The 25,809-nt window shown below is 46.4% G+C and overlaps 1 protein-coding gene across 1 annotated transcript in view; it reads left to right on the top strand.

Annotated features, from left to right (window-relative positions):
- Positions 1–25,809, top strand: part of ARHGAP35 (Rho GTPase activating protein 35) — a 122,765-nt gene that overhangs the window by 44,714 nt on the left and 52,242 nt on the right. Inside the window, exons 2-3 of the mRNA XM_058707645.1 lie at positions 1,247–5,123; positions 17,015–17,159. Of these exons, the coding sequence (XP_058563628.1) occupies positions 1,440–5,123; positions 17,015–17,159 (3,829 nt within the window). The 5' untranslated portion in view covers positions 1,247–1,439. The remainder of the gene's footprint in view (positions 1–1,246; positions 5,124–17,014; positions 17,160–25,809) is intronic.

Below are 25,809 nucleotides of genomic sequence, written 5' to 3'. Positions count from 1 at the left end.
TGTTGTTAAATGACTTAATAATGTCCTGTATTTCCCATTCTGGTGCAGAATCCATTCTAGGTTCAAACAATTGCATTTAGTTATGATGTCTCTTTAGCTTCTCTTGATCTAGAATGTTTACATAGCCATTCTTTGTCTTTTATGACATGGATACTTTTTGAGAAGTATAGGGTTGTGTACCACTTCCCCCCACCCAACCCCCATAATAGAATCTTGCTCGTTTTTTGTTTATCTGATGTTTCCTTGTGATTCGGTTGAGGGAATACATTCTAGGTCATCACACCGCTTAGTAATGTGTCTTCTTGGGGGCACCACATCTGGAGGCCCGTGATGTCCTTTTGTCCCTCTCTGGTGGTGATAATTTTCATTACCCAAAGTGTTAACCCAGGGTACCTGGGTGGCTCAGTTGGTTAAGCGTCCGACTCGCAGTTCATTAGTTCAAGCCCCGCGTCGGATTCTGTACTGACAGCCCGGAGCCTGGGACCTGCTTCGGATTCTGTGGCTCCCTCTCTCTCTCTGTTCCTCCCCCACTTGCACTCTGTCTCTCTTTCAAAAATAAATAAAGATTAAAAAAAAAATTTAAAAACAAAGTGTTAAGCCAGTTTCTTTACTGTATAATTAGTGGTTTTTGGTACCTCTTCCCTCTGCAGCTGATAAGTAGCATATCAGGAGGAGGCACCTCAGGTCTGTGCAGATATCCTGATTCTCATCAAAATCTTCCCCCTAGATGGGGTATCAAGGGATGATTCTTGTCTGATCCAGTAGTATGAACTCAGGTTTCTGTTTTTGGCAGTGGGTTATAATCCATTACTGTCTTTAATTATTTTGGTGCTCAAATTGTTTCAGATTTGACCAGTGGGATCCCCTTCAAGTGGGCTCCTGTGTCTGTGAGGTGCCCTGTCATGTTTTCAAGCACTTCCTTTCCTGCACAATAGGATGTTCCAGGCTCTTCTTGTACTAACTCTGCTCTAACCCTGGTAACAGCCGTGTTTCCAAGAAGCCCTCAAACTCTTGTTTTAACACTCAGCACAACTGCTTACTTGTATGTCTTCCTCTGTTAGAGGTATTGAGAGCACATAGATGTCAGTCTTCCTCTTATATCTTCACTCAGCGTGAGGCCTGGCACATTTAATGTTTAAGTATTTGTTGAACGAGAAAATTGATTTTTGCTCTAGTTCAGCGACTAAAATCAGGTTCCAAAATTATGATGCTGATGGGTTTTCTTTCTCCTCCCGCCCCCGTCTAGGAAGAAATGTTTACTGTCTGGCGATGAGAAGTGGTGAAAACTGACCTCGTGCTGGTGTACAAACACTATGGGACCTGACACTTTGACCTCGTGGGCAGCCGGCCCCCACTGATAATGTGGGGAAACCATCAGGTCCACTGGAAAACACTAATCTGATCTTGGAAGTGGCCGATTGTGGCAGGATGTGTCGACGATGATGATGGCAAGAAAGCAAGATGTCCGCATTCCCACCTACAACATCAGTGTGGTGGGATTGTCTGGGACCGAGAAGGAGAAGGGCCAGTGCGGCATTGGGAAGTCTTGCCTGTGCAACCGCTTCGTGCGCCCGAGTGCTGATGAGTTTCACTTGGACCATACCTCTGTCCTCAGCACCAGTGACTTTGGCGGGCGAGTGGTCAATAATGACCACTTTCTCTACTGGGGAGAAGTTAGCCGTTCCCTGGAGGATTGTGTGGAATGTAAGATGCACATTGTGGAGCAGACTGAGTTCATCGATGATCAGACTTTTCAACCTCATCGAAGCACGGCCCTGCAGCCCTATATCAAGAGAGCTGCTGCAACCAAGCTCGCATCAGCTGAAAAACTCATGTACTTTTGCACTGACCAGCTGGGGTTGGAGCAGGACTTTGAGCAGAAACAGATGCCGGATGGAAAGCTGCTGATTGATGGTTTTCTTCTTGGTATTGACGTTAGCAGGGGCATGAATAGGAACTTTGATGACCAGCTCAAGTTTGTGTCCAATCTCTACAATCAGCTTGCAAAAACAAAAAAGCCCATAGTGGTGGTCCTGACTAAGTGTGATGAGGGCGTTGAGCGGTACATTAGAGATGCACATACTTTTGCCTTAAGCAAAAAGAACCTCCAGGTTGTGGAGACCTCAGCAAGATCCAACGTAAACGTGGACTTGGCTTTCAGCACCTTAGTGCAACTCATTGATAAAAGTCGGGGAAAGACGAAAATCATTCCTTATTTTGAAGCTCTCAAGCAGCAGAGTCAGCAGATAGCTACAGCAAAAGACAAGTATGAGTGGCTGGTGAGCCGCATTGTGAAAAACCACAACGAGAATTGGCCGAGTGTCAGCCGAAAGATGCAGGCCTCTCCTGAGTACCAGGACTATGTCTACCTGGAAGGTACTCAGAAAGCCAAGAAGCTGTTTCTCCAGCACATCCACCGCCTCAAGCACGAGCACATTGAGCGCAGGAGAAAGCTGTACCTCGCAGCCCTGCCGTTAGCCTTTGAAGCTCTTATACCCAATCTAGATGAAATAGACCACCTAAGCTGCATAAAAACCAAAAAGCTCTTGGAGACCAAGCCAGAATTCCTGAAGTGGTTTGTTGTGCTCGAAGAGACACCGTGGGATGCCACCAGCCACATTGACAACATGGAGAATGAGCGGATTCCCTTTGACTTGATGGATACCGTCCCTGCCGAGCAGCTCTACGAGGCCCACTTAGAGAAGCTGCGGAATGAGAGGAAAAGAGCTGAGATGAGAAGGGCATTTAAAGAAAACCTGGAGACCTCTCCCTTCATAACTCCCGGAAAGCCTTGGGAAGAGGCCCGTAGTTTCATTATGAACGAAGATTTCTACCAGTGGCTGGAAGAATCCGTATACATGGATATTTATGGCAAACACCAAAAGCAAATTATAGACAGAGCAAAGGAAGAGTTTCAGGAGCTGCTTTTGGAATATTCAGAGTTGTTTTATGAGCTGGAGCTGGATGCTAAGCCCAGCAAGGAGAAGATGGGTGTCATTCAGGATGTTCTGGGGGAGGAACAGCGATTTAAAGCATTACAGAAGCTCCAAGCAGAGCGTGATGCCCTTATCCTGAAGCACATTCATTTTGTGTATCACCCAACCAAGGAAACGTGCCCTAGCTGCCCAGCTTGTGTGGATGCTAAGATTGAGCACTTGATTAGTTCTCGGTTTATCCGACCATCTGACCGGAATCAGAAAAATTTACTGTCCGACCCCAACATTGATAGGATCAACTTGGTTATCTTAGGCAAAGATGGCCTCGCACGTGAGTTGGCCAATGAGATTCGAGCTCTTTGTACAAATGATGATAAGTATGTGATAGATGGTAAAATGTATGAGCTTTCCCTGAGGCCGATAGAAGGGAATGTCAGGCTTCCCGTGAACTCTTTCCAAACGCCAACATTTCAGCCCCACGGCTGCCTCTGCCTTTACAATTCAAAGGAATCTCTATCCTATGTGGTGGAGAGTATAGAGAAGAGTAGAGAGTCCACACTTGGCAGGCGAGATAACCATTTAGCCCATCTTCCCCTGACGTTGATCTTAGTTAACAAGAGAGGAGACACCAGTGGAGAGACCCTGCATAGCCTAATACAACAAGGTCAGCAGATTGCTAGCAAACTTCAGTGTGTCTTTCTCGACCCTGCTTCTGCTGGCATCGGTTATGGACGCAACATTAATGAAAAGCAAATCAGTCAAGTTTTGAAGGGACTCCTGGACTCCAAGCGTAACTTAAACCTGGTCAGTTCTACTGCTAGCATCAAAGATCTGGCTGACGTTGACCTGCGAATTGTCATGTGTCTGATGTGTGGCGATCCTTTCAGTGCAGATGACATACTCTATCCTGTCCTTCAGTCCCAGACCTGTAAGTCTTCCCATTGTGGAAGCAACAACTCTGTTTTACTTGAACTACCGATCGGACTCCACAAGAAGCGCATCGAGCTGTCTGTTCTTTCGTACCATTCCTCATTTAGCATCAGAAAAAGCCGGTTGGTCCATGGGTACATTGTTTTTTATTCAGCCAAACGTAAGGCCTCCTTGGCTATGTTACGTGCCTTTCTTTGTGAAGTGCAGGACATTATCCCCATTCAGTTGGTCGCACTCACTGACGGCGCTGTAGATGTCCTGGACAATGACTTAAGTCGGGAACAGCTGACCGAAGGGGAGGAGATTGCTCAAGAGATTGACGGGAGGTTCACAAGCATCCCTTGTAGCCAACCCCAGCACAAACTTGAGATCTTCCACCCATTTTTTAAGGATGTGGTGGATAAAAAGAACATAATCGAGGCTACTCATATGTACGATAACGCTGCCGAGGCCTGTAGCACCACGGAAGAGGTGTTTAACTCCCCCCGAGCGGGCTCTCCACTCTGCAACTCCAACCTGCAGGATTCAGAAGAGGATATCGAGCCCCCTTCTTACAGCTTGTTTCGAGAAGACACGTCACTGCCCTCTCTGTCCAAAGACCATTCTAAGCTCTCTATGGAACTGGAGGGAAATGATGGGCTGTCGTTCATCATGAGCAATTTTGAGAGTAAACTGAACAACAAAGTACCTCCACCAGTCAAACCAAAGCCTCCTGTCCATTTTGAGATCACAAAGGGGGATCTGTCTTATTTAGACCAAGGCCATAGAGATGGGCAGAGGAAGTCTGTGTCTTCTAGCACCTGGCTACCTCCGGATGGGTTTGATCCTTCTGATTATGCTGAACCCATGGATGCTGTGGTCAAGCCAAGGAACGAAGAAGAAAACATATATTCAGTGCCCCATGACAGCACCCAAGGCAAAATCATCACCATTCGGAATATCAACAAAGCCCAGTCCAACGGCAGTGGCAACGGTTCCGACAGTGAAATGGACACCAGCTCTCTAGAGCGAGGCCGCAAGGTGTCCATCGTGAGCAAGCCCGTGCTGTACAGGACGAGATGCAGCCGGCTAGGGAGGTTTGCTAGTTATCGAACCAGCTTCAGTGTGGGGAGCGATGATGAGCTAGGGCCCATTCGGAAAAAAGAGGAGGATCAGGCATCTCAAGGTTATAAAGGGGACAATGCCGTCATTCCATATGAAACAGACGAAGACCCAAGGAGGAGGAATATTCTTCGCAGTCTACGGAGGAACACTAAGGTAAGACACCAGTTTAGGAATGAATCATAGGAGTGGCTTGCACAGTGTCTGGGTGAGAGCTGACTGATGATGACGATGATGATGATTTTTCAAGGACAGCTTATTCTGGTTAAAAAAAATTGGTCGGTGTGTGCATTTACTCTCTGACTTGGTGTAAAAAAGTAGGCAGTGTCTCAGATTGCTACCACTGGCAGCTCTGGAGTAGTAAGGACCTTGGATAGACAGCCTGAGTTTGAGTTGTCTTTGTCCAGAACAAGAGTTAGGTACTTCCAAAATGAGCAGATCGTGTAGAAATTGTCGGTGTCCTGACAGGTAGCCAAGCCAGTGACGATATGCTTGCTCTTCCTTTATGTGAACACCAGAATCTAAAGTTGCATGCTTCAGTCTCTGACTGCTAGACAAACATTTCATCCATATGCCTCTTAAAAGCTCCTTTTTCCCTTCACTGACCGGTAAGGTTGCTGCATCTTAGATTAGGAAACACTGGATGATTATTTTGTTTGCATATGCGAATGAGTGAAGGGTCTTTACGTAAGTGAAAAGTAAGAAGTAACTTGCCACTGTGAGTTATAAACCTGTCCCATATTTGTGAGATTGGAGTGCCCTCCAGCTGCATTATTTAAGTGAGTTGCTGTGACGGCTCCAGGTTTTATTTAGGGACCAAAGCAGGATGGGGAGAAGAGAAAGAAAGTAAATCGCGTGTGTTATGAGTGTCAGGCCTGCCATCAGATGGAGAGGAAACAGCAGCAGGTGAATCCTCTTTATCTTGTTTCGAATTGTGGTGTACAAAGTAGGGTGCCCTGTCCCTTTGGGCTTAAGATTTGAGACAGAAAAGGTATTTCCCAGATTTTTCTTTTTTTTCCCCCCCATTTGGAGCAGAGGGAAACACTCTGTTTTTTCAGAGAAAGACATCTTGGTGAGACAGGACAATAAAAGTGTGTTATATGCTAGCCCACGACCAGCCTTGCGACATACAGAATGAGGATTTCTCTGCATTGAAAGCTTTTTCTCCTCTCCCTACCGTGAAGCAGCAGAGAACAAAGTCACTTGTCTGAAAACATTTCAGGGAACTTTGGAAGAAAGGATGCCAAAAACTTACGTTATTACCAGACGTACCAAATCAGAAGGATCTAGAGTTGACAATTCTGTTGTAAAGTAAGTACCACCTGGAGGCTAGTTCTGCAGCTCTTACTGGTTAGGAGGGCCCTCGCAGGTGGAGGAACATGGTTCCATGGCCCTCACAGGGAGCGCACCTTCACTTTGTGTTCCCTCATAGCATACACAGTGGTTCCCAGTCACCATTGGCTGGAGTTTCCAGAACTTCCTCACCTGTGTAATTTTAGAAAGGGCAGGGCAGCATTGTTGTGTGTTCTGTCCTCCCCGCCCCCGGCCCACCCCGAACTGAACATTAATAAATACCATAGGCATTCTCCCATTTGATTTCCCCTTGTTTTTTTCTCTTGGATTCCTTCATCTGCCTTCAGTATTTTGTCCTCCAAGGGTTAGTAATGGGCAGACCCATTGAAAACCTTTCGTATTTATGAAGTCTGAAGTTAGCCTCACCTGCCTCCCAGTATTTCCTCAAAGCTCTCCTGTTTAATGATCCTGGAATCCAAACATTTTCAACGTTTTGACTTTCTTCTCTTCCTCCTCCACTCCTGATGAAGACTGTTACCAGAATAGCTTATCTGAATGCTGGCAGTCTTAATTTGTGGGGGTGTTTGCACACCTGGGAATTCGGAAGGTGGCATAATAGCACACTGAGTTGTAACTGATCTTCTGACTTCTAACTACATTTTTAACACTTGTTGAAGATAATGCTTTTAAGACACATTCCCAAACAGACCGTGCTTTAAAGAGCGTACACGTTAGGCTCAGCCGAAGACGGCCGGGGACCCTGTTTTTAAAGAGCCCTTCCTAAACTAGAACTTCCTTACCCTGGGTTGCTGGGTCAGCATGCAAGAAGTGATTAACTTCCCGTCTTAGTTATGCGGGCCACACCTCTTCAAGTCAAATAAAAATGACACCTCTGGCCCAAGAGCCATAGCGTGCCAGAAGCCAGTTCAGGAGTATCCTTTGGAAAGTGTGAGTAAAAGGTGAAACTGTCTTTTCCTGCCTCGGAAAATGGTGCTTTGAAATGAGTGTAGTTGCTTTGTCACCCTAATCCAGAGATCAGCCTCCATTCTCTTCCCCGTTCGTTCGGGCAAACCTCCTATTAAAATTGCTGCCTTAAGAAAGCAGACTGACACTTGTCTTACTGGAAAAGCAAGATACCACAGGACAGAGAATGCCAAGCCAACCCCTACGTGGGGGATTTGGCTTCTGATTTTTATTGGCGTGACACGGCAATACAGTATTTATCTGACGTGCAGGGAGAGCCAGTCGGTCATGGAAGATACAGTTAGTACCTCCCGGGTGCCAGAATGTTAGACACCACTGGGGAAATGGCACGGATCCTTCTTGCCCAGACCGTGGCTCCCAGTGGAGGCAGCGAGACCTCCACAACTCCTGGAAATAGGTGGTGTGCCCAGGGGGCGCTGTGTGGAGGCAGAGTGGAAATCCCACCGCTGGGGGCGGTGAAGGTAGTGTAGCGTGTGTAGTGATCAGGAGCTCGGGATCGAGGGCCTAAAGCCAAATCCCGACTCCTCCGCTTCCTCACTGGGACTTGGGGCGCGTGATTCACCTTTCATATCCCTTCGGCACAAAGGGAGAACATAGTGGCACCTTCCTCATGTGGTGGTGAGAAACGGAATGAGGTTTTGCACGTGAAACACTCAGCGTACTGCATCTCGGACAGGTGTTAGGTATCGCAGTGTTATTTAACTAGACCTTGAAGAGTGGGTAGAACCGAAGAAGTGGCAGAGGTGAGGAACGGCTTGAAGGTGAAAATGTGCATGTCGTATTCAAGGAGAGGAGAGTGCTGGTCTGGTCTAGCCGAGGGCTTGAGGGACCAACTTCGTGCCTCCCTTTTGTGTAAGTTTTAACCCTGTGTGTTACTTAGCTGCTTTCTCAGCACTTGCCCTAGCAACAGCCCTAACAACAACAACAAAAAGCTGTGCCCTGGGTACCGCTGTGATGTGGAGAAAGAGAAATTGCTCAGCTTCCCTTGGCCGATTTGCTAGATTAGCTCTTTACTGTAAAATTGGAGTTGGAGTGAGGGAATCGCTTTCATTTCTGTTAATGAAAGTGAAGACTGTAAGGCTGACTGTCATTCTGGGTCCTTTTCCCAGCTGAACCATTTAGCAACCCACCCTCATAGTGGGAGCCTTCCGCACTCAGCTGAATGAAATTGAAAATCTACGATTGCACTTCAGTGGGGCCCATGAATAGATGCTTTGTTTGTAAAGAGTTGGTGTTGCACATGGTCTCTGTCTCACAGTATCATGCGTTTGCAAAGATGAGATCAGGACCGGCAGGGTCTTATTTTAAAACCAAAAAAAAAAAAAAAAAAAAAAAAACCCAAAAAAAGAAACCACAGGCTGGGAGTCTTGGTCCACAAAATGTGCCTTTTGGGCAAGCTCAAGTTGCTGAATTTAGTGTGTTTGACCATGGATTTAAAGACAAGACATTATTGGCTATTCACCCTTCTATCTGATGTGCTCTTATCTTTGTGTTTAAAAAAAAAAAAAGACAACAGAATGATAAAGAAAATCTTTCACTCACTGTAGCTACCACATGACAAGACAACCTATTGAAAAAGCAAACCAATTCAATCACGCATTGTTTGGTCTATAAGGCACCAAGTAACCAGTTTGACAGTTTGTGTCCCCCGCCAGTGAATTGGCTTATTTCATTGGATTCAGTGAATCGGCTGGTTGTTGGGGCTTTGTGTGGACACAGCTCTCATTTTGTGAGGCCTAGAACGGAGTTAAAGTTTCTAGTGTGAATAAAAACCAGCTGGGGAATTGGACAGCTAGCTCCCCAGGGAGGGATGTTGCATTTTGACAGACAAGCTGAATGGTATGAAATATGAGCTCTTTGTAACCTGCTCGGGAAAGACTCTCAGTGTGTGCTTCAGAAAAGGCTAGGCCTACTCAATGTGCTGTGAGGCCAAATAAATACCGTAGCCTTAAAGATGCGGGGGGGGGGGGGGGGGGGGGGCTACTTGACCTTGGATTTTCTGATTCCTGAAAGAATTGCATCTTTTAAGAGAAGGATTTTTGCTCCAAAGCATGTGCTCCTTCATTCATTTTGGGAAGGAAACCTCCAGTTCAGGGCACGGACGCTTAGTGAGCGGTGGTACCCCTGGCTTTGTGCTGAGGGTGCTGCGCGTGGTGGTGTGCTTATCTAGCTTACCGTCAAGGGATGGCGGATTTTAAATATGCGCTGACATGTATTTTGGATACTGCCACAGAGGAGCTGCAGGGTGCTAAGGGATTGTAGGGCAAGGAGTTTTAACCTCAGCGAAGGTCCGGTAAAGCTCCCCAAGGCAACGGTGTGGAAATGGAGACTTACAGAGTGAGGCGGACAAAGGCAGCGAGGGTGGAGGTTTTCTGGGGAGAGCTCTTGAGAAAACAGCGTGGAACTTGGAGCTGGGGGAAAGAAAGAAAAAATAAAAACCAACACGTGGAAGAAACCTAGAGTGGTTGCTGCGGAGAGTGAAGGGGAAGCAGGCCGGGGATGGCAGGGTTGCGAATACCGTGGGGTTTCATCCTTCCCCGGAGGTACCGAACGCGTGCTGTGCGCCAGGTGCGGCACCAGCCCTTTTCCCGTTGCCGCCGCCCATGTTGGTGTAGTTTTCTAAATGGAGGAGCTGAGATTTTTGAACCCGCTCTTCTGACTTCCTTTTCCAACGGGTCGGGTCGGTAGAGTCCATCCAGCCCGCAAGAAGGATGGTAATCTTCAATAGCCAGGCACGCATTTGGACCACTCAATCAGTCTAGTAATCTGTTCATTTCAGACAAAGGACTGTGATTATTATCTAAAAAAAATCCATTTCCCCACACTACCCCCTAAGAATGGCCTGGTGCTATTTGTTTCTGGCTTCAGAGTCTAGTTGAGTAGAGGACAAAAAAGGCGTGGGGACACTGAAATAGCGACTGGAACTTTGAGAAATTGTTTTGAGCTGGTGTCATGCGTTTTCTCAGTTTATTTTAAGCCCAAAGAACTGCTGTAGTGTGTTTTTGGTGACAAAAATAGACTATCTTTAACTATGGGCCTTAGCTTATAGCACACCTGTTCTTAAAAAAAAAAAAAAAAAAAAAAAAATGACAATGGGCAACACATATCTAGTTTTCAAAGAGCAGAGAATTGCTCTGATCATCACTGAATCAACTTGTTCTCATCCACCACCTGGTGATACTGAAATATCTTTTTAGGATCCAAGTTATTTCAGCAGGAGTCAAGAATCACCTCTGCTTCCATAGAGAAAGGTCTTCTGAATGCATTTTATCCAGTATTTGAGAAGAAGCAAGCAGATAAAAACTGACCTGTAACTCTGGGAAGTCCGAATTCAGTGAGTGTTGGATCAGGCAGGATGTTTGTAAAAAAAAAAAAAAAAACTTTCCTGGGACTAGTGGACCCTCCTTCCTAGTTAGCCCGCTGTTGCATTGGCCGTTCAGTCTGAGACAGCAGCAGGGGCTGACCCAGATTTGGCAGACTTCATGCCTTTCTAGAGCAACAGGCTGTGGTCTTGCTTGATTTGGGGCCTGTGAAGGGATGGCACATGTCTTTTCCCATCCTGGGAGAGGATTAGGGATGCTAGGAAGGCAGAGACTTTATGCTGCTTCCTTTCCCAACCCTAAAAAAGATGCCCCAAGACCGTGGGTGACCTGGCTATAATACTAACTGGCAGCGTGAAGGAGACCAAGTCTAATAAGCGTTTGTGCTTTCATAACAGACTTTGCCAGTGAGAACAGATCCACCCTCAGGTTTTCTCTTAAACTTGGGCTTAGATTTTTTTCAGAGCCAGAAGAGGGAGCACCAGTTAACCAAGAATACATTTGGGGCACGAGTGAGTAACGTAATTGAAAAGGTTCTTTTGAAGCTCTGTTGGAAATAAGAACGAATCATTACTCATCAGAAAGCTGTAATGTTGAATACAGAATGCAAGAGGTGCTTTGGGGGAAACCTGTAGTCACGTGGTGTATGGAATCTTTTGGGTTTTGTAAGACTCCTCCCAGTTTCCCTTAATCCAGAGTCAGCCAGTACACTGCTTGGCAAACCGTGGCCAGAGGGGAGGGCCTCTCGAGGGCTTTGCTAATATCACTCTTGGGAGGGAGAACTGTTCTCATTCAGAGGGCACTATCCCTGTCCCAGAATACATTCTGTCTATGGCATTCCTCCTTTTTTTAAAAAAAAGAGAGAATCCAGCAACCTGCATTCTGTTTTTTATTTCCTTCATTAGATAGGTTACCAAGCATTTAAAAGACTGCTAGGTGGTACAGCTGTGGTGATCATATGTTCTGACTTTAAAATCTGGTTAAATAACTTGACATGTATTAAAGGTATTTTATAGAGACCAGGAGAGAATATTTGAAGTTGTCAGCTCAAAATCGCTAAATAGCTGTACCTGCTATTCCCACAGAAGATAGAATGTTCTTTATCCAGAAGGAATGGCTGAGCTCTCCATGGGAGCCGTGGGAGACTCTTTTCCTTTGTGGCTCAGTTGTTACTGAGCCTGATGTCTAGATCAGCTTTGCTTGCCAGGGATATATCTTTCTTTTACCAGTTAGATTGTAAGTTCGTTGAGGGGGATAGAGGACTTTGGTCCTGGGATTAGCCCTGCTGCTAGTTTGCTCTGTGACCTTGGGCATGATTCGTTAAAAAACAAAAATGCTAAGATCCTTACTGAATTAAGTAGGGTAACAGTCACATGTGTACATAAATGACTGTCCTTTATCCGGTGGCCACACAGTGACGTAGGGAATTCACCACCTCATCTGGTTTTTAAAAGGGAGTCTGGGACGGTAGTGCCAGTATAAGACCTTCTGAGCCTCGCCTCCTCCATCCGCGGGAAAGGAGCACAATTTAGGAGAAGAAAAACTTCTGTACATACAGAGATAGTCCTCGTCTCAGCTAAACTCGAAAAAAATATAAAGAAATATTGGCCCTGTGCACTATTGGAAACTGTTTTTGTTCAGGAAATTTATGGAGGGCCTACTGCATATCAGGCCCTGGAACCCACTCATCTTGCAGCCTGATAGAAAGGGCCCTTCTGTCAGTCGCTTCTCATTCTTCGCATGGCATTCGAACCTTTTTCTCGTCCCCGTGGACTCCAGAGGGACCCCCGTGGGCTTACAGATGTCTTCCTACTCCACCAGACTTGGGAGTTTCCCTTTATGCTCTTTTCTTGTTTCGAAAGCCAAGGGGCCAGTGGGAAATTCCAACCACCGTCTCTTCGCAGTGCCGTCCTGGCAGAAACTATTGGTTCGTTTCTGTGTTTCCTTTGCCACCTGGGTATTATCAAGACTAAGAATCGGGCCCTGTTTTTAAGGAAACTGAAGTAAAGAACAATGCACTGTGTTGCTTGTTCAAAAAATAGATCCATCCAAAAGCACAAGACGAAGGTGGTTCCAACCGACCCGGTCCTTGGTTTTTGTCATGGCGTTTCATCATAGAGTTCACGTAGGGGAAAAAGGGGCTTTGGTGTTTATAGATCGCTAGCCTCTGGAGCCTGGCTCTCTCAGTGCTGGGTGTGACTCTCTCAGAGCTTGATTTCTCACCTGTAAAATGGTGCTAATAACCCTTACCCTGAAGATGGTTGTAAGGTTTCAGGTAATTGTGCAAAGTACCTCGCAGTGGCCTGCACATGGCCACTCCAGATTAATCACTGGTTTCCATTTTTGACCCAATAAGACTCTAAACTTAGAGGCACAGATGTGTAGATTATTCTCAGGGCTTGGTCTCCTCCGGCTAGATGCTTTTTTTCAATTCAGCCTGCTCTGTGAGTGCCCTCGAAAGAAGATTGATGTTGGGATGGTGTTACTTTCTCCTCTCCAAGAGCCTGCTGCTTGGAGGGCCCCAGGGACTCCATAATGAGCGACCCACGTCTGACCGGGGACTGAGACAGCTGGCAGGCCACTCACAAGAGTGGCGTTTCCATCTGACATGTGCCCAGTAACCCTTCAGGTGCCTGATGTGGTGTTTGTCATACCGGCAATCTGGCCCACCTCTTAGTGTGTACCACAAAGTCCGATTTCCTTACTAGAAAGGCTTGGAATTCGTTGTGCAAGAATCCCCGTCCTAATTTTGTGACACCCTACAGAGCCTTCACTTACTTCTAGGAGGTGTTTTGACATTCGATAAACCAGGGTTTGTTTAAATCTGAGAGGGAGAATCCATGTCATTTAGTAACGGGAGTTGATCCTGTTGTTAAAGCTTACTCTCCATTTCTGCATTTTGTAAGTTGAAGCACTGAACTCGGGTCTTGGATTCTTTGGGACGAGAGGCATAAGGGCAGTATCCAATTTAGTCTTCCATCGAATGGCAGAATCTCCTTGACAATGGTGTGGCAGAGGTATGTAGTTTGCAGCCTGTGCTTGGAATATTTATACAGAGCAGTCCCTTCCTTTCTAAACACCTGGGGATTTTGTTTTTTAAATTTCTCTTTATATTTAAGGCCAAAATTGCCTGTGTTCTCTTCTTATCTCTTTCAACATAACCCTTTGGAATCATATAAAATAATCTCTTTCCAAGAGATAGTCCTATAGCTGTATGAAATAGCTGTCATAATGCTCCATTCCTTCCTTTTCCAGCTTAAAGATCCCTGGTATCTTATGTGAGTGGGCCTCTATTACCTTAGAAACTCTCAGATTGTCGGTGTACCCTTAATCATTTATTCAGCTATCCATTTATTCATTCTGCCTCTCCCAGGACCTTTCAGGGAAGGGCCGTGAACCATAGTGGTTAAGAGAGCAAGTTTTGTAGTCAAAACTGACTTGGGCAAGTAACTGAATTTTTCTACGACTCCGCTTCATCTGTAAAATGGAGTTATTAACCCCACACCCTTGGAGCTGTTGTGAGTCTGGAATGAAATCATACATCTAAGGAACTTAAGCAAGGGTCCAGTACATGATATTCAGTTGATAGATGGTAAAGTTTCTAGTTAACTTAGATTGTTAGAACACACCTCATCATCTTGTTCTGGTATTGAGAAGGTGGAGGAAGGAAGTATAAGATTAAAATTGATCGTTTACTGGAACTATGGTTAGAAGGCTTGGTAGGGGCGTCTGGGTGTCTCAGTTGGTTAAGCGTCCGACTCTCAGTTTCAGCTCAGGTCATGATCTCATGGTTTGTGAGTTAAAGCCCCGCATCGGCTCTGCGCTGACAGTGCAGAGCCTGCTTGGGATTTTGTCTGTCTGTGTCTCTCTGTCTCTGTCTCTGTCTCTGTCTCTCTGTCTCTCTCTCTCTGTCTCTGCCCCTCCCCTGCTTGTTCTCTTTCTCTCAAAATAAATGAAAATATAAAAATAAAAGTAAACTTAATTTAAGAAAAAGAAGGCCTTATGGTGATTAGAAAAAAAGTTCCATTTTTTATTTCTTAACAATTTATTTGGAAGCATCAGTTTTATTGAAGAACAATACTGTTGTCAGTTTTGACAGGGAAATTCTGCAAGACTGAGATTGATAAAAAGAATGTTGCTGAAATCCAGATGGTCTTCCTTGTATATTCAGAATCTGTAGCTAATAATTTAAACTGTATGGCTTTTTTTTTTTAATTTTTTTTTTCAACGTTTATTTATTTGTGGGACAGAGAGAGACAGAGCATGAACGGGGGAGGGACAGAGAGAGAGGGAGACACAGAATCGGAAACAGGCTCCAGGCTCCGAGCCGTCAGCCCAGAGCCTGACGCGGGGCTTGAACTCACGGACCGCGAGATCGTGACCTGGCTGAAGTCGGACGCTTAACCGACTGCGCCACCCAGGCGCCCCAAACTGTATGGCATTTTTAAGGGAGAGCATCGCTTGACTCATGGTTATCCGGTTGCCACAATGTGTGACAACAGAAGCACTCACCCCTCTCTTTCCTCGAATTACTGGATGGCTACTGTGAGGCTAGGCACTGAGCCAGGTCGCCCACATTTCACCCTCAAGACCACCTTGTGAGGAGGCCCTGTCCCTGAGATGCTAATAAGTCACTTACCCAGAGTCTCAGGACTTGTCTGTCAGGATTCAGACCCAGGTCTGCTAAGATTTCAGATCTTAAATTCTTTATGTTATACTTCATATAAATAGAAGATGTCAGGGAGAGAGTCTAGATTGGTTAAATTATCTCGTGTGAAGATACATCATAAATCACTCATTTGCTTTTCCTTATTTCTTTGGTAAAAAATCTAGGTCCGAGCCTGTTTGCCTCTGGCAGGCAGTCTGGAAGGGGAAGGAACAGTGGCCACTCCCTGCAACCTGAGAGGCGGTGTGGCTGCATTGATGACGAGTGTGACAGGGGCAGGGGTGAGCCTCGTGGAGGCTTTGTGGTTCTTCTCTGGAACGCCAAGATCCATTCGCATGGCGGTAGAGTCTTCCAGACTGACCCAGTTAGCAGGCTCTGTGTAGAGTGGATTGTCTTTGCCTTTTGGTGGTCGTTGCAGGTAATGTCATCCAGCTTAGAGATGGGCTTGTGCCTCCTTCCGTGTACGTTTTCTTCTCAGTTGTTCTTTTTCTTTGGTACTTGTTTGCACAGGAAGTCCTCTGAGTATCTCAGACTAAACAGGAAGCGATTTGTTCCCATATAGATAGAGGTACCAGAAGGAACGAAGACGGGCAGGATGAGGAATGCGAACGGTTGACCCTGGCTAGTTAGTTGTCCCCTCCAGTGGATTTTATGCAAAGATCCCTAAATACTTTCAAGTTTATAGGTTGCGTATATTTGTAATAAATCTGCCCTCTAGATTCATCTCGTTAACTTGGACGTGAAACCGAATTGCCGGAGCTACACCTGGGTCCATTTGCCTTGCTCCTGTTTGGTTACCCTTTTCCTTAGTAGATATTTTAACAAAAGTCCAGAATTTCAGGTGCGTTTTTGTCACTTTTAGGAAATTTAGCGTTTGTTCAGAGCATTTTTTCCTCATGTGAGCTTCAAAATAAAAGGATTGAATAATTTTGGAGCAGAATATCTCAGAGAGGTCTATGAGCCTGAGCTTTGGAGACAGACCCTCCAGGGTTTGAATCCCATCACTATGACTTACTAGTTGTGTGACTTAGGCACGTGGGACATTTTTCCTTGATTCAACGGAATGTCGTGAGGTTTAAAAGAAGTAATATTTGGGACCTGGCTTGGTACACGGTGAGCTCTCAAGTGGTTGCCGCTGCCGCTGCTCCTGCTCTGGAGGAAGGGGGCTGCTGGGAAAGAAGAGACAAAGTATTACCTTCTTTGTCATGTTTGCTCAGTCGGTTTTACCCTTTCCTGATTCGGAAGCCGTTGAGACTTAACCCCGGGCTAATGTATGGAAGGGAATTCTCATTTGGAGCTTCCAGCCGTAGCAGAACACATGCTCTATTTCTTTTCTGGAAAGAGGAAATTACTCATTCTCCATTCCATCTTTTATCTTTTTAAAGATTTTAGCCGTCTTGAGTGTATGACATTCATTATCCATGTGGGATGTTTGGAAAACTTCCTGTTTACTCCAGGGCACCCCTGATAAAGGATGTGGATAGCCATCTCGTTGTTATTAACTCAACATGGCCTGCTTCTTCTAAACACCTTTGTGTTGATAATGCAGTCTCACACTCAGGGTGTGACTGTGTGTCAACTGGCTGGCATCTTGTGTGATATTTGGAGGCTGGAAAATACAAAATTAGTGAGATGAGCAAATGGATCTCTATCCTGCTTGGAGTCTTCCCAGCAGTTTCCACACCACTGTGAATTCCCTTCTGGAAGCTTTAGCTGATGTTTAAGTTGCATGTTGATATTCACTTTGTTTTTGTTTTATGCTTTCTTTTCTCTTTCCTGTGCAGAAACCAAAGCCCAAACCCCGGCCGTCCATCACAAAGGCAACCTGGGAGAGTAACTATTTTGGGGTGCCCTTGACAACTGTCGTGACTCCAGAGAAGCCCATCCCTGTGTTTATTGAGAGATGTATTGAGTACATTGAAGCCACAGGTAAGAGTGTTGTTACCTCAGAGCTGATCGTGGCTTTCACTGTCTACGGGCTACTTTCTGGCGAGCTGAGCCATCTGGAGACTCTGGGATCAGCTCTCCTTAAGTGTGAGATGCTTTCTGAGAAGGAGCTGAGCAGTCTGGACAGCTGTCAGACTTATGGGTCTCCATCTGCGTGTAGTTTTGTGGCTGTTGTACGGGATCCGTGAGACCTTTCCGTGCACCAAGCAGCGTGTTTTCAGGCCTGCAGCTGTGGCTGGTTAGGTGCTTTCTCTGTGCTCCCGCAGCTCCCTGTCAGAGCACCCACCCTGTTTGTCTGTGGCCTCGAAGATCTGTCAGCCGCTGGAGGGCGGGGAAAGGGGTGTGTTACCGTTGTGTCCGCAGCTCCCTCTCAGAGCACCCACCCTGTTTGTCTGTGGCCTCGAAGATCTGTCAGCCGCTGGAGGGCGGGGAAAGGGGTGTGTTACCGTTGTGTCCGCAGCCCTGTCCTGGGCACAAATGGTAATAAACTTTGGCTTAATAAAACGAAGGAGTAGTCGTGACTGTTGCAGACCTTGGCCTTTGATCAGGCGCCTGGGATTCATTATTGATAGAATTTTTGCCCCGGGGTAAAAAAAGCCCAGCTAAGGTCCTTGGATATCTTCTGGTCAGGCAGCTGTATTTCAACTCCACTGACAACTTGGCGTTACTGCAAGGAACAACTGTCTTAGTGTTTTCTGCATCGTTCTCGAAGTGACAAATTTGTGCCTGTATTGAAAACATTTATTTGTTCATTAAGTGTTCTCGTAACGTGTCTCTTTGGCCTCCCTTTTGCCATTGTGTCCCTTGGTTTGGTTTTCTCCTGGATGCTCTCAGAGCTGATGGATGAGCTTTGAGGAGAAGGTAGTCTAAGCGGGTGCATGGTTAGGTCAGTTCTTGGGCATTAGCATTAGTAGTTGAGCTCAAGAATATGGGCTTAAACAATTTGAAACCAAAGTAGGGATTAGAGCCTCCCTCTGTGCTCTGATCCCGCTGTTCCCTGCAATGACGTTAAGTATTGTATGGTGTGCACGGCCCGTGGGTGCTGCAGATAATTTCAGCAGCATCCTAGCAAGCTGCGTGACGGTGTTAATATTTACGTAGGATGTGCCAAATCAGGGAAAATAGGTTTCAAGTCGAAGCCTGCTAAAGCAGACTTCGTGGTTATTTCCGGGGTTTTCTCTGCAACACACCAGGGTTGAATCACGGTGAACACTTTGCCTAATCTAACAGCGGATCTGCAGCTTTGCTTAGTCCGTTCTGTCCCCAGAATGGGGACACTTTTGTCAGTGTCCATCTTTTTGACACGGGTCTTATAGATCAGTTTCTTTCTGGCACCTCTCCCTTGTGCAAGGGGAAAAACTGCACAAAGGTCCAATTCAGGTGATTGAGGCCTTTACATGTTCACCTGGCACTTCAGAAAGATACCCTGTGTCATTCTGGGGGAGGGGAAGGTTGCTTATCTCCTTACCTTTATTTTCAAAGTATTTTCGATTTATTGGAAAAATTACAAGTTTAAACAAATTGGAAGTTACAAAAATTCCCAGGTTCCTTCAGTGTTAGTGTTTTAGCACTTTCCCCCACACCATGCTTTCTATATAGACAACTGTCTGAAATATTTGAAAGTTTGCAGATCTGATGCAGCTTTACTTCTAACTACCTCAGTGGGTGATTCCTAAAAACATTCTCTTACATAACCGCCGTGCGGTTATCAAAATTAGGACGTAAACATTGAGCCAACGCTAACCTGTCCTCTGTTTTCATTTCATTAGTTGTCCCATTAATGTCCTTTATGGCAAAACACAAAAATATTTTGGGCCCGGGAGCTAATCCTGGACCACATGTTAGGTTTAGTCGTCGAGTCTCGAAGCTCTTTCAATCTAGAACAGTTTTTAGTCTGTTTTTCATGGCCTCAATAGTTTGAACTACAGATTAGTTATTTTGTAGGACGTTCCTCCTCAGTTTGGCGTTTTTGGGGGTTTTTTGTTTGTTTGTTTTTTGGGTGTTTTCCTTACGATTAAGTTCCTATTTGCACCTTGGGCAGAAACAGCAGGGAAGCGATGCCGTGTCCTTGTGCATCGCACCATGTGACACGTGCTGTCAGTTTGACCCATCGCCGGTAACGTTCACTTGGACCCCTTGGTTAGGGTGGCGGTGTGGGCCGAGCTTCTCCACTGCAGAGCCACCCTCTCCCCATCGTTTGACTCCCTGGTTCCTTCAGCGTTGATCAGTCGACATTCTCCTGTCAGGGGGAGCCTTCCCTTTGTAGGGGGAGCCTTTTGGGAACGGCCTCCTCAAGTGGCTCGCCTGTGGTAGCGCAGGGTGCCTCAGTGTCACCCACATGCGCCCTAACTGGGCACAGCGGTGGTCTTGACCAACCCCTCCCGCACCTTGCTTCTCTCGCTCTTAGACTGATTCGCTTTTCTTTTTGCAATTCAAGTTTCTTTATTTTGAGAAAGAGAGAGAGCGAGCATGAGCAGGGGAGGGGCAGAGAGAGAGGGAGAGAGAGAGGATCCCAAGCAGGCTCCGCGCTGCCAGTGCCGAGCCCGACACGGGGCTCGAACCCACGAACCGCGAGATCATGATGTGAGCTGAAACCACGAGTCGGACACCTGACCAACCGAGCCACCCAGGTGCCCCCACTTTTCAATATCCGATGACAAAATTATACCTCTCCTTGCCCTTGCATTTATGAATCCTTTTGGGCATGAGGCTTTACCACCAGCCACTGCCAAGCTGCTGCTTTTCTTAAAGTTCTCTTAGACTGTGCCACTGTCCACCCTGTCACCAAAAGGCTTGGAGCTTCAGGATCACCTCCGATCAGTTCCCAAGTCTGTCACTTCTGCTTCCTCATCTCTCGGCTCTATCCTCTCTGTTTCATTTTTGCCTCCCCACCATCACCCCCCTCGTCTTGATTATATGACGGTTCCTCTACTAAAAACCTCTTTTTATTTCAACATTTTTTTTATTTATTTTTGGGACAGAGAGAGACAGAGCATGAACGGGGGAGGGGCAGAGAGAGAGGGAGACACAGAATCGGAAACAGGCTCCAGGCTCCGAGCCATCGGCCCAGAGCCCGACGCGGGGCTCGAACTCACGGACCGCGAGATCGTGACCTGGCTGAAGTCGGACGCTTAACCGACTGCGCCACCCAGGCGCCCCAAAAACCTCTTTTTACTGCCTCATTGCCTGCCAGGTGCCGGCCTCAGCAGTCTTGCCTCCTCCCATGCGTGGTGCTGTTATGGTTGTCTGCCCGCCTTCCTGCCCCCCATCTTCCTCTTTCCCTCTCTCTCTTCTTTCTTCCTTTTCTGTCCTCTGCTTTCTGTTTTATGCTACTACAGGCATTAATTTTTAACTTGTTTTACAAGGTGGGTGGCTCAGTTGGTTGAGCATCCGGCTCTTGGTTTCGATTCAGGTCATAATCTCAAGGTTTCGTGAGTTTGAGCCTCACATCGGGCTCTGCACTGGTAGTGTGGAGCCTGCTTGGGATTCTCTCTCTCTCTCTCTCTCTCTCTCTCTCTCTCTCTCTCTCTCTCTCTGCCCCTCCCCTGCTTACACTGTTCGTCTCTCAAAATAAATAAACTTTAAAAAATTACTTTTGCAAGAATACAAGCAGGATTTCTTTGTATTTCGCTGCTTTGCATGGGTTCTTCGTGTGGTTTGAAATGTATCCCACATTCCTCCTTGCCTCTGGAACTTGTCCTCATTCTTCAAGACTGCCCCACCCCCAGTAGCCATTGGATGCAACCTCCCCGGTAGTTCTCAAGCATGTTTTCACTTCCTGGGAACAGGATTCTCTGCTCTCCTTGTCTTCTGAGAGTGTGGTACACAACATACATTACTGTTGATTAAATGAGTGGTCTTCAGGCTGGAATACCTTAATTCCATTGTTTTCTTCGTCCTTTTAAAGTTTGATTACATCCCCTCTTTGGCATTGGTTTGTACTTTTATAGAATTTCAGGGAAAAAAGTTAAACATGGAATCTGTGAATTTAATTTAGCATGTGTGTTTGCGGGGGGGTTGGAGGGGTGGGTTGTGTGTTCTTTTCCCTGGAAGGATTTTTTTCCTCTTAGTAAAATTAAAGCATGTTCATTGTAGAAATTCAACAAAAGCCAAAAACTGTGAAAAAGGATTTAAAGAGTCGTTGATCTTCCACTTCGTGAAACCACTGTTAATAGTCTGATATAGTTCCTGATAGTCTTATTTCTCTGTATGTGTGTGTCGATTTTTATTTTTACATAATTACATAATGCACATTATATTTACATATAAATATTATATTTACATATCTACATAATATGTGGTATGATAGTTCTCAAAAATTTTTTTTAGCATAACTTAGATGAGGCAAAAGAGCCCTGACTTTACCAGCTTACCTACTCCTATTTTCCTGCAAGGAAAGAATTCAGTAACCAAGAGGTGGGTTGAACGACCATGTTTTGAGAATCTCTGCTTTTTATTTTTATTTTTTTTAATTTTTTTAATGTTTATTCAGGTTTTGAGAGAGAGAGAGAGAAAGAGAGACAGTGCGAACAGGAGAGGGGCAGAGAGAGAAGGAGACACAGAATCCGAAGCAGGCTCCAGGCTCTGAGCCGTCAGCACAGAGCCTGATGTGGGACTCGAACTCACGAACCATGAGATCACAACCTGAGCCGAAGTCAGATGCTCAGCTAACTGAGTCACCCAGGTGCCCTGAGAATCACTTGAAAAAAAAATTTTTTTTCAAGGTTTGTTTATTTTGGGGAGAGAGACCAAGTTCTAGAGGGGGAGGTGCAGAGAGAGGGGGAGACCCAGAATCCAAAGCAGACTCCAGGGTCCCAGCTGTCAGTATAGAGCCTGACGCGGGGCTTGAACTCAGGAGCCATGAGATCACGACCTGAGCCAAAGTCGGACTCTCAACCAACTGAGCCACCCAGGTGCCCTGAGAATCACTGCTTTTTAAATCAGGCATTGTTTTGTGAGTCTGTGAAGATATGGCTTTTTTTTTTAGTGTGAAGATCTAAGTAGTTTTACTAAGTAGTTTTACTAAGTATGCACGAGCTGGGTAGCATCCCATCAAGCAAGCAGAGAGGATCTCCCTCAAAAATACAACGTTCAGTTGCCGCACGACGTTCCGGTAAAATAGATTATTTAACTATTCCCCTGTTTGGGGGCTCATGCCGCATTTTCTCCTGACGCACGTGAAGAACCAGATTCGCTGGGACAGACGTTTTGGGCTAGTGATACAGAGCTTCAGATCTGCAGTTAGGCCCGGTTTAGAATCGTTCCGCCTTACGCCCATCTGGAAACTGAGGGTGATGACAGGACCTGCCGCTCGGGCTGCCGCGAAGGTGCCGGCAGACTTGCACGGAGGCGCCGAGTGTGGCGCGTGGCCCAGGCAAGTGCTCAGTATGTGCCAGTTGTCGCCTTCGCCTCACCAGTAGTACATTTGGTTCTTCCTATTGCCTGTCAGACTGTACCAGAAATGTAAATATCTGTGACTTTTCTTTGCTCTCCAGCTTTTTTCCCCCCTTTTTTTTAAGAGAAAGAGAGCATGAGCAGGGAAGAGGGGCAAAGGGAGAGAGAGAGAGAGAGAGAGAGAGAGAGAGAGAGAGAGAGAGAGAGAGAGAGAGAGAAACTCAGGCTGGATTCTGACACGGGGCTTGATCCCATGACCCTGGGATCATGACCTGAGCCAAATCAACAGTCAGACGCTTAACCGACTGAGCCACCCAGCACCCCTTTCTCCAGCTTTTAAATTGAATACAGTAAAACCCATGGAAGAGTTAAAAGAGTAGTATGACGGTTCACTCAATATTGTGCCCCGTTTGCCCTTTCTCCTCCTCATTTTTATTGTTAAATCATTTGAGAATAAGCTGCAGGTGCCACACATGCCTTCACTTCTAAAAAATCTCGGCTTGTATCCCTAAGCTTAAAGAGTCTCTCTGTAACTGCATTAACGTTATCACTTTGAGGAATAATAGCATTAATTCAGTAGTATTTCACGTGCATTCCATGTTTAAATTTCTTCAGTTGACTTTAAACTCTCTTCTAGCTAGGATTTTGTTCTAGGATCCAAGCCATGTTCACAGCGCATTTGGCTATTGCTTCCTTTGCACCTTTCAGTCCAGAACAGTTCTCTTTGCCTTTTATTTTGTTTTGTTCTGAATGATGACCTTTTTTTTTTTTTTTTTTTTTTTTTAAGTCTAGACAGTTGTCTTGTAGAATGTCCCCTCGTGTGGTGTGCTGTCTGTCTGTACCTCTCCATCATCCTCAGCCCCCTTCTGACACCACCCACGGCTGCCTCATCATTGCGGCTCCTGTCTCGGCAGAGGCCTGGGACTGATGAGATTTTGTTGAATGATTGAATGAATCACGGAGTGTGTGTGCGCCCAGGTCTGACTTATCCTGAACTTGCACTTAGGAAAGCCTCTGCTGCCACCCCACCCGTCCATCCCATCGCTCCCTCTACTGCTCATGGTGGAAATCGTCGTATGACCCCAGTTTCAGGCAGTCACGTCTAGCTGATTGGAGACGATAGTCCACGTGAAACTTGTCTGCCAGGTCTGCCCCATGCAGCTCGAAGTTCAAAGGTGTCGTGTCCCTGTCTTTGTGTCTGTCTCAGACACGTTGGCACTTGGCTTGTCCTGGCAGATAAAATACCGCACCATCACTTTCAGAGGCCGTGCTTGGGAGTTCACACTCCTGCCCACCAAAGTGAGAAAGAAAGATCCAGTGAGAAACCCAGAAGGAAGCCCCTCTCCTTGCATGCCTCAGGACCCTGGTTGCTCCCCACCTGCCACCTCACGGCCAGGGTCTGTCACAGCCAGCAGTGGGGAAGTGGTGGCATGACCGTTAGGAATTGGGACAACGTGAACTGTCCCATCACCTTAATATTTTTCCTAATTACAAAAGTAACAAATTTGCTCACAGTAAAAAAAAAAAAAAAAAAAAAAAAAAAAAAAATATATATATATATATATATATATGTATATTATAAATACAGATCTAGAACAGAAAGTGAAAGTCCCTTACAGTCTCATCTCCAGAAGCAATCTGCATTAATAGATGGGTTATGTTTTCTGCTAGTACTCCCCCCACCCAAATGTTTCACAACACGAGATCGTGCGTGCGCTCTTCTGCAGCTTATTTTTTGTTTTATTTATTTATTTATTTATTTATTTATTTTTAATTTTTTTAACGTTTATTCATTTTTGAGACAGAGAGAGACAGAGCATGAACGGGGGAGGGTCAGAGAGAGGGAGACACAGAATCCGAAACAGGCTCCAGGCTCTGAGCTGTCAGCACAGAGCCGGACGCGGGGCTTGAACTCACTGACCGCGAGATCATGACCTGAGCCGAAGTCGGCCGCTTAACCGACTGAGCCACCCAGGCACCCCGGGCATCGTCTTTTTAATTCCATCTCCAAGCCAGCTAACTTGCATTTTAATCTTGGACCTGAGAAGAGAGGGTGGCAAGAGTTGGGGGCAGGGTGGGGGCTGGGGTCTCGGGGAGTGTATGAAGAGAGGCTTCATTGGCAAGCAGCTCCGTATTCCAGGGGTGGCCCACGGCAGGTTCCTGTGGCTGCCGTGTTTCCTCCTCAGAGTCTGTGAGTAAACTGCCGAGCCCTCCTTGACACAGAGCGTAAGGCAAGGATCGCTGCCTTCTCGCCTCACAATTTGCTGCTCCTGCTGTGTGTTACCAGGACTCTGTGGGAGCTGGAGATTGCTTCTGGCTTGCACCTTTTTTTTTCCTGAGCTTTCCGACCAGTTCACTCACCCTCGTTTCATATTTCCTGAAAAACTGGAACGTGTTTGGGGTGTCTGGGTGGCTGAGTCAGTTGAACGTCTGACTTCAGCTCAGGTCATGATCTCGTGGTTCGTGGGTTCGAGTCCGCTGTGCTGACAGCTCCGAGCCTGGAGCCCGCTTCGGATTCTGTGTCTCCCTCTCTCTGCCCCTCCCATGCTCGTGCTCTCTCTCTGTCTCTCGACAATAAATAGACATTAAAAATAAACAAAAGTGGAACGTGTTCAAGAAGTGGCCCATAGGTAGAACAGCTTTCAGATTGATTTGCAGATGGTTTTAGCCCAGCCCAGCCTCAGAGACAGCCTCTGTGCTTGCTGTGCTAATAGGACGGCAGCTTGTCCCTTGCGGCTCTGGTTACCTGATCAGGCCGGGAGGGGGCACGTCGCTACTGCAGCTGCTCTGGGGCCACCGCTGTCATTTGGACTGCCTTTGTATTTCTGGCTAGAACACCTCCCCCCCGGTTTTCCTCCACGTGGAAAATCCTCAGGGCAGTGGAGCCCCTGTTCCCCTTCTATAGCGGTGTGGCGCCGAGTGAGGAGAGAACATTGGCCGAGCCAACCTGAGCTCTCTGGTGCGTGGCAGGGAGTAGGAATATTCAGCCCTGTCCAGGGTTTATCTCACTGGAGTCAGGGTGGGGACTTACTTTGAGAGCCTACTCACAGTCCTGAGAATAATGTCTCAGGAGAAGTATGCTGTCTTTACACCTCACTGTGGTCGTAAAACTAAGGTTTTAAATCCCAGGTCTCCGGGCCAGTTTTGGGTCAAGGTTCTCTTCCCACAACTGGGGGAAACATCCATGTCCTGCAGCATAGAAACCCCCGCCGAGGGAGCTTCCAAGTGTCACTGCTCC

Source organism: Neofelis nebulosa, chromosome 17 (assembly GCF_028018385.1).
Source record: "Neofelis nebulosa isolate mNeoNeb1 chromosome 17, mNeoNeb1.pri, whole genome shotgun sequence".
Taxonomy (NCBI): domain Eukaryota; kingdom Metazoa; phylum Chordata; class Mammalia; order Carnivora; family Felidae; genus Neofelis; species Neofelis nebulosa.
Note: the sequence above shows the minus strand (reverse complement) of the source record. Positions and strands in the feature narration are given on the sequence as shown.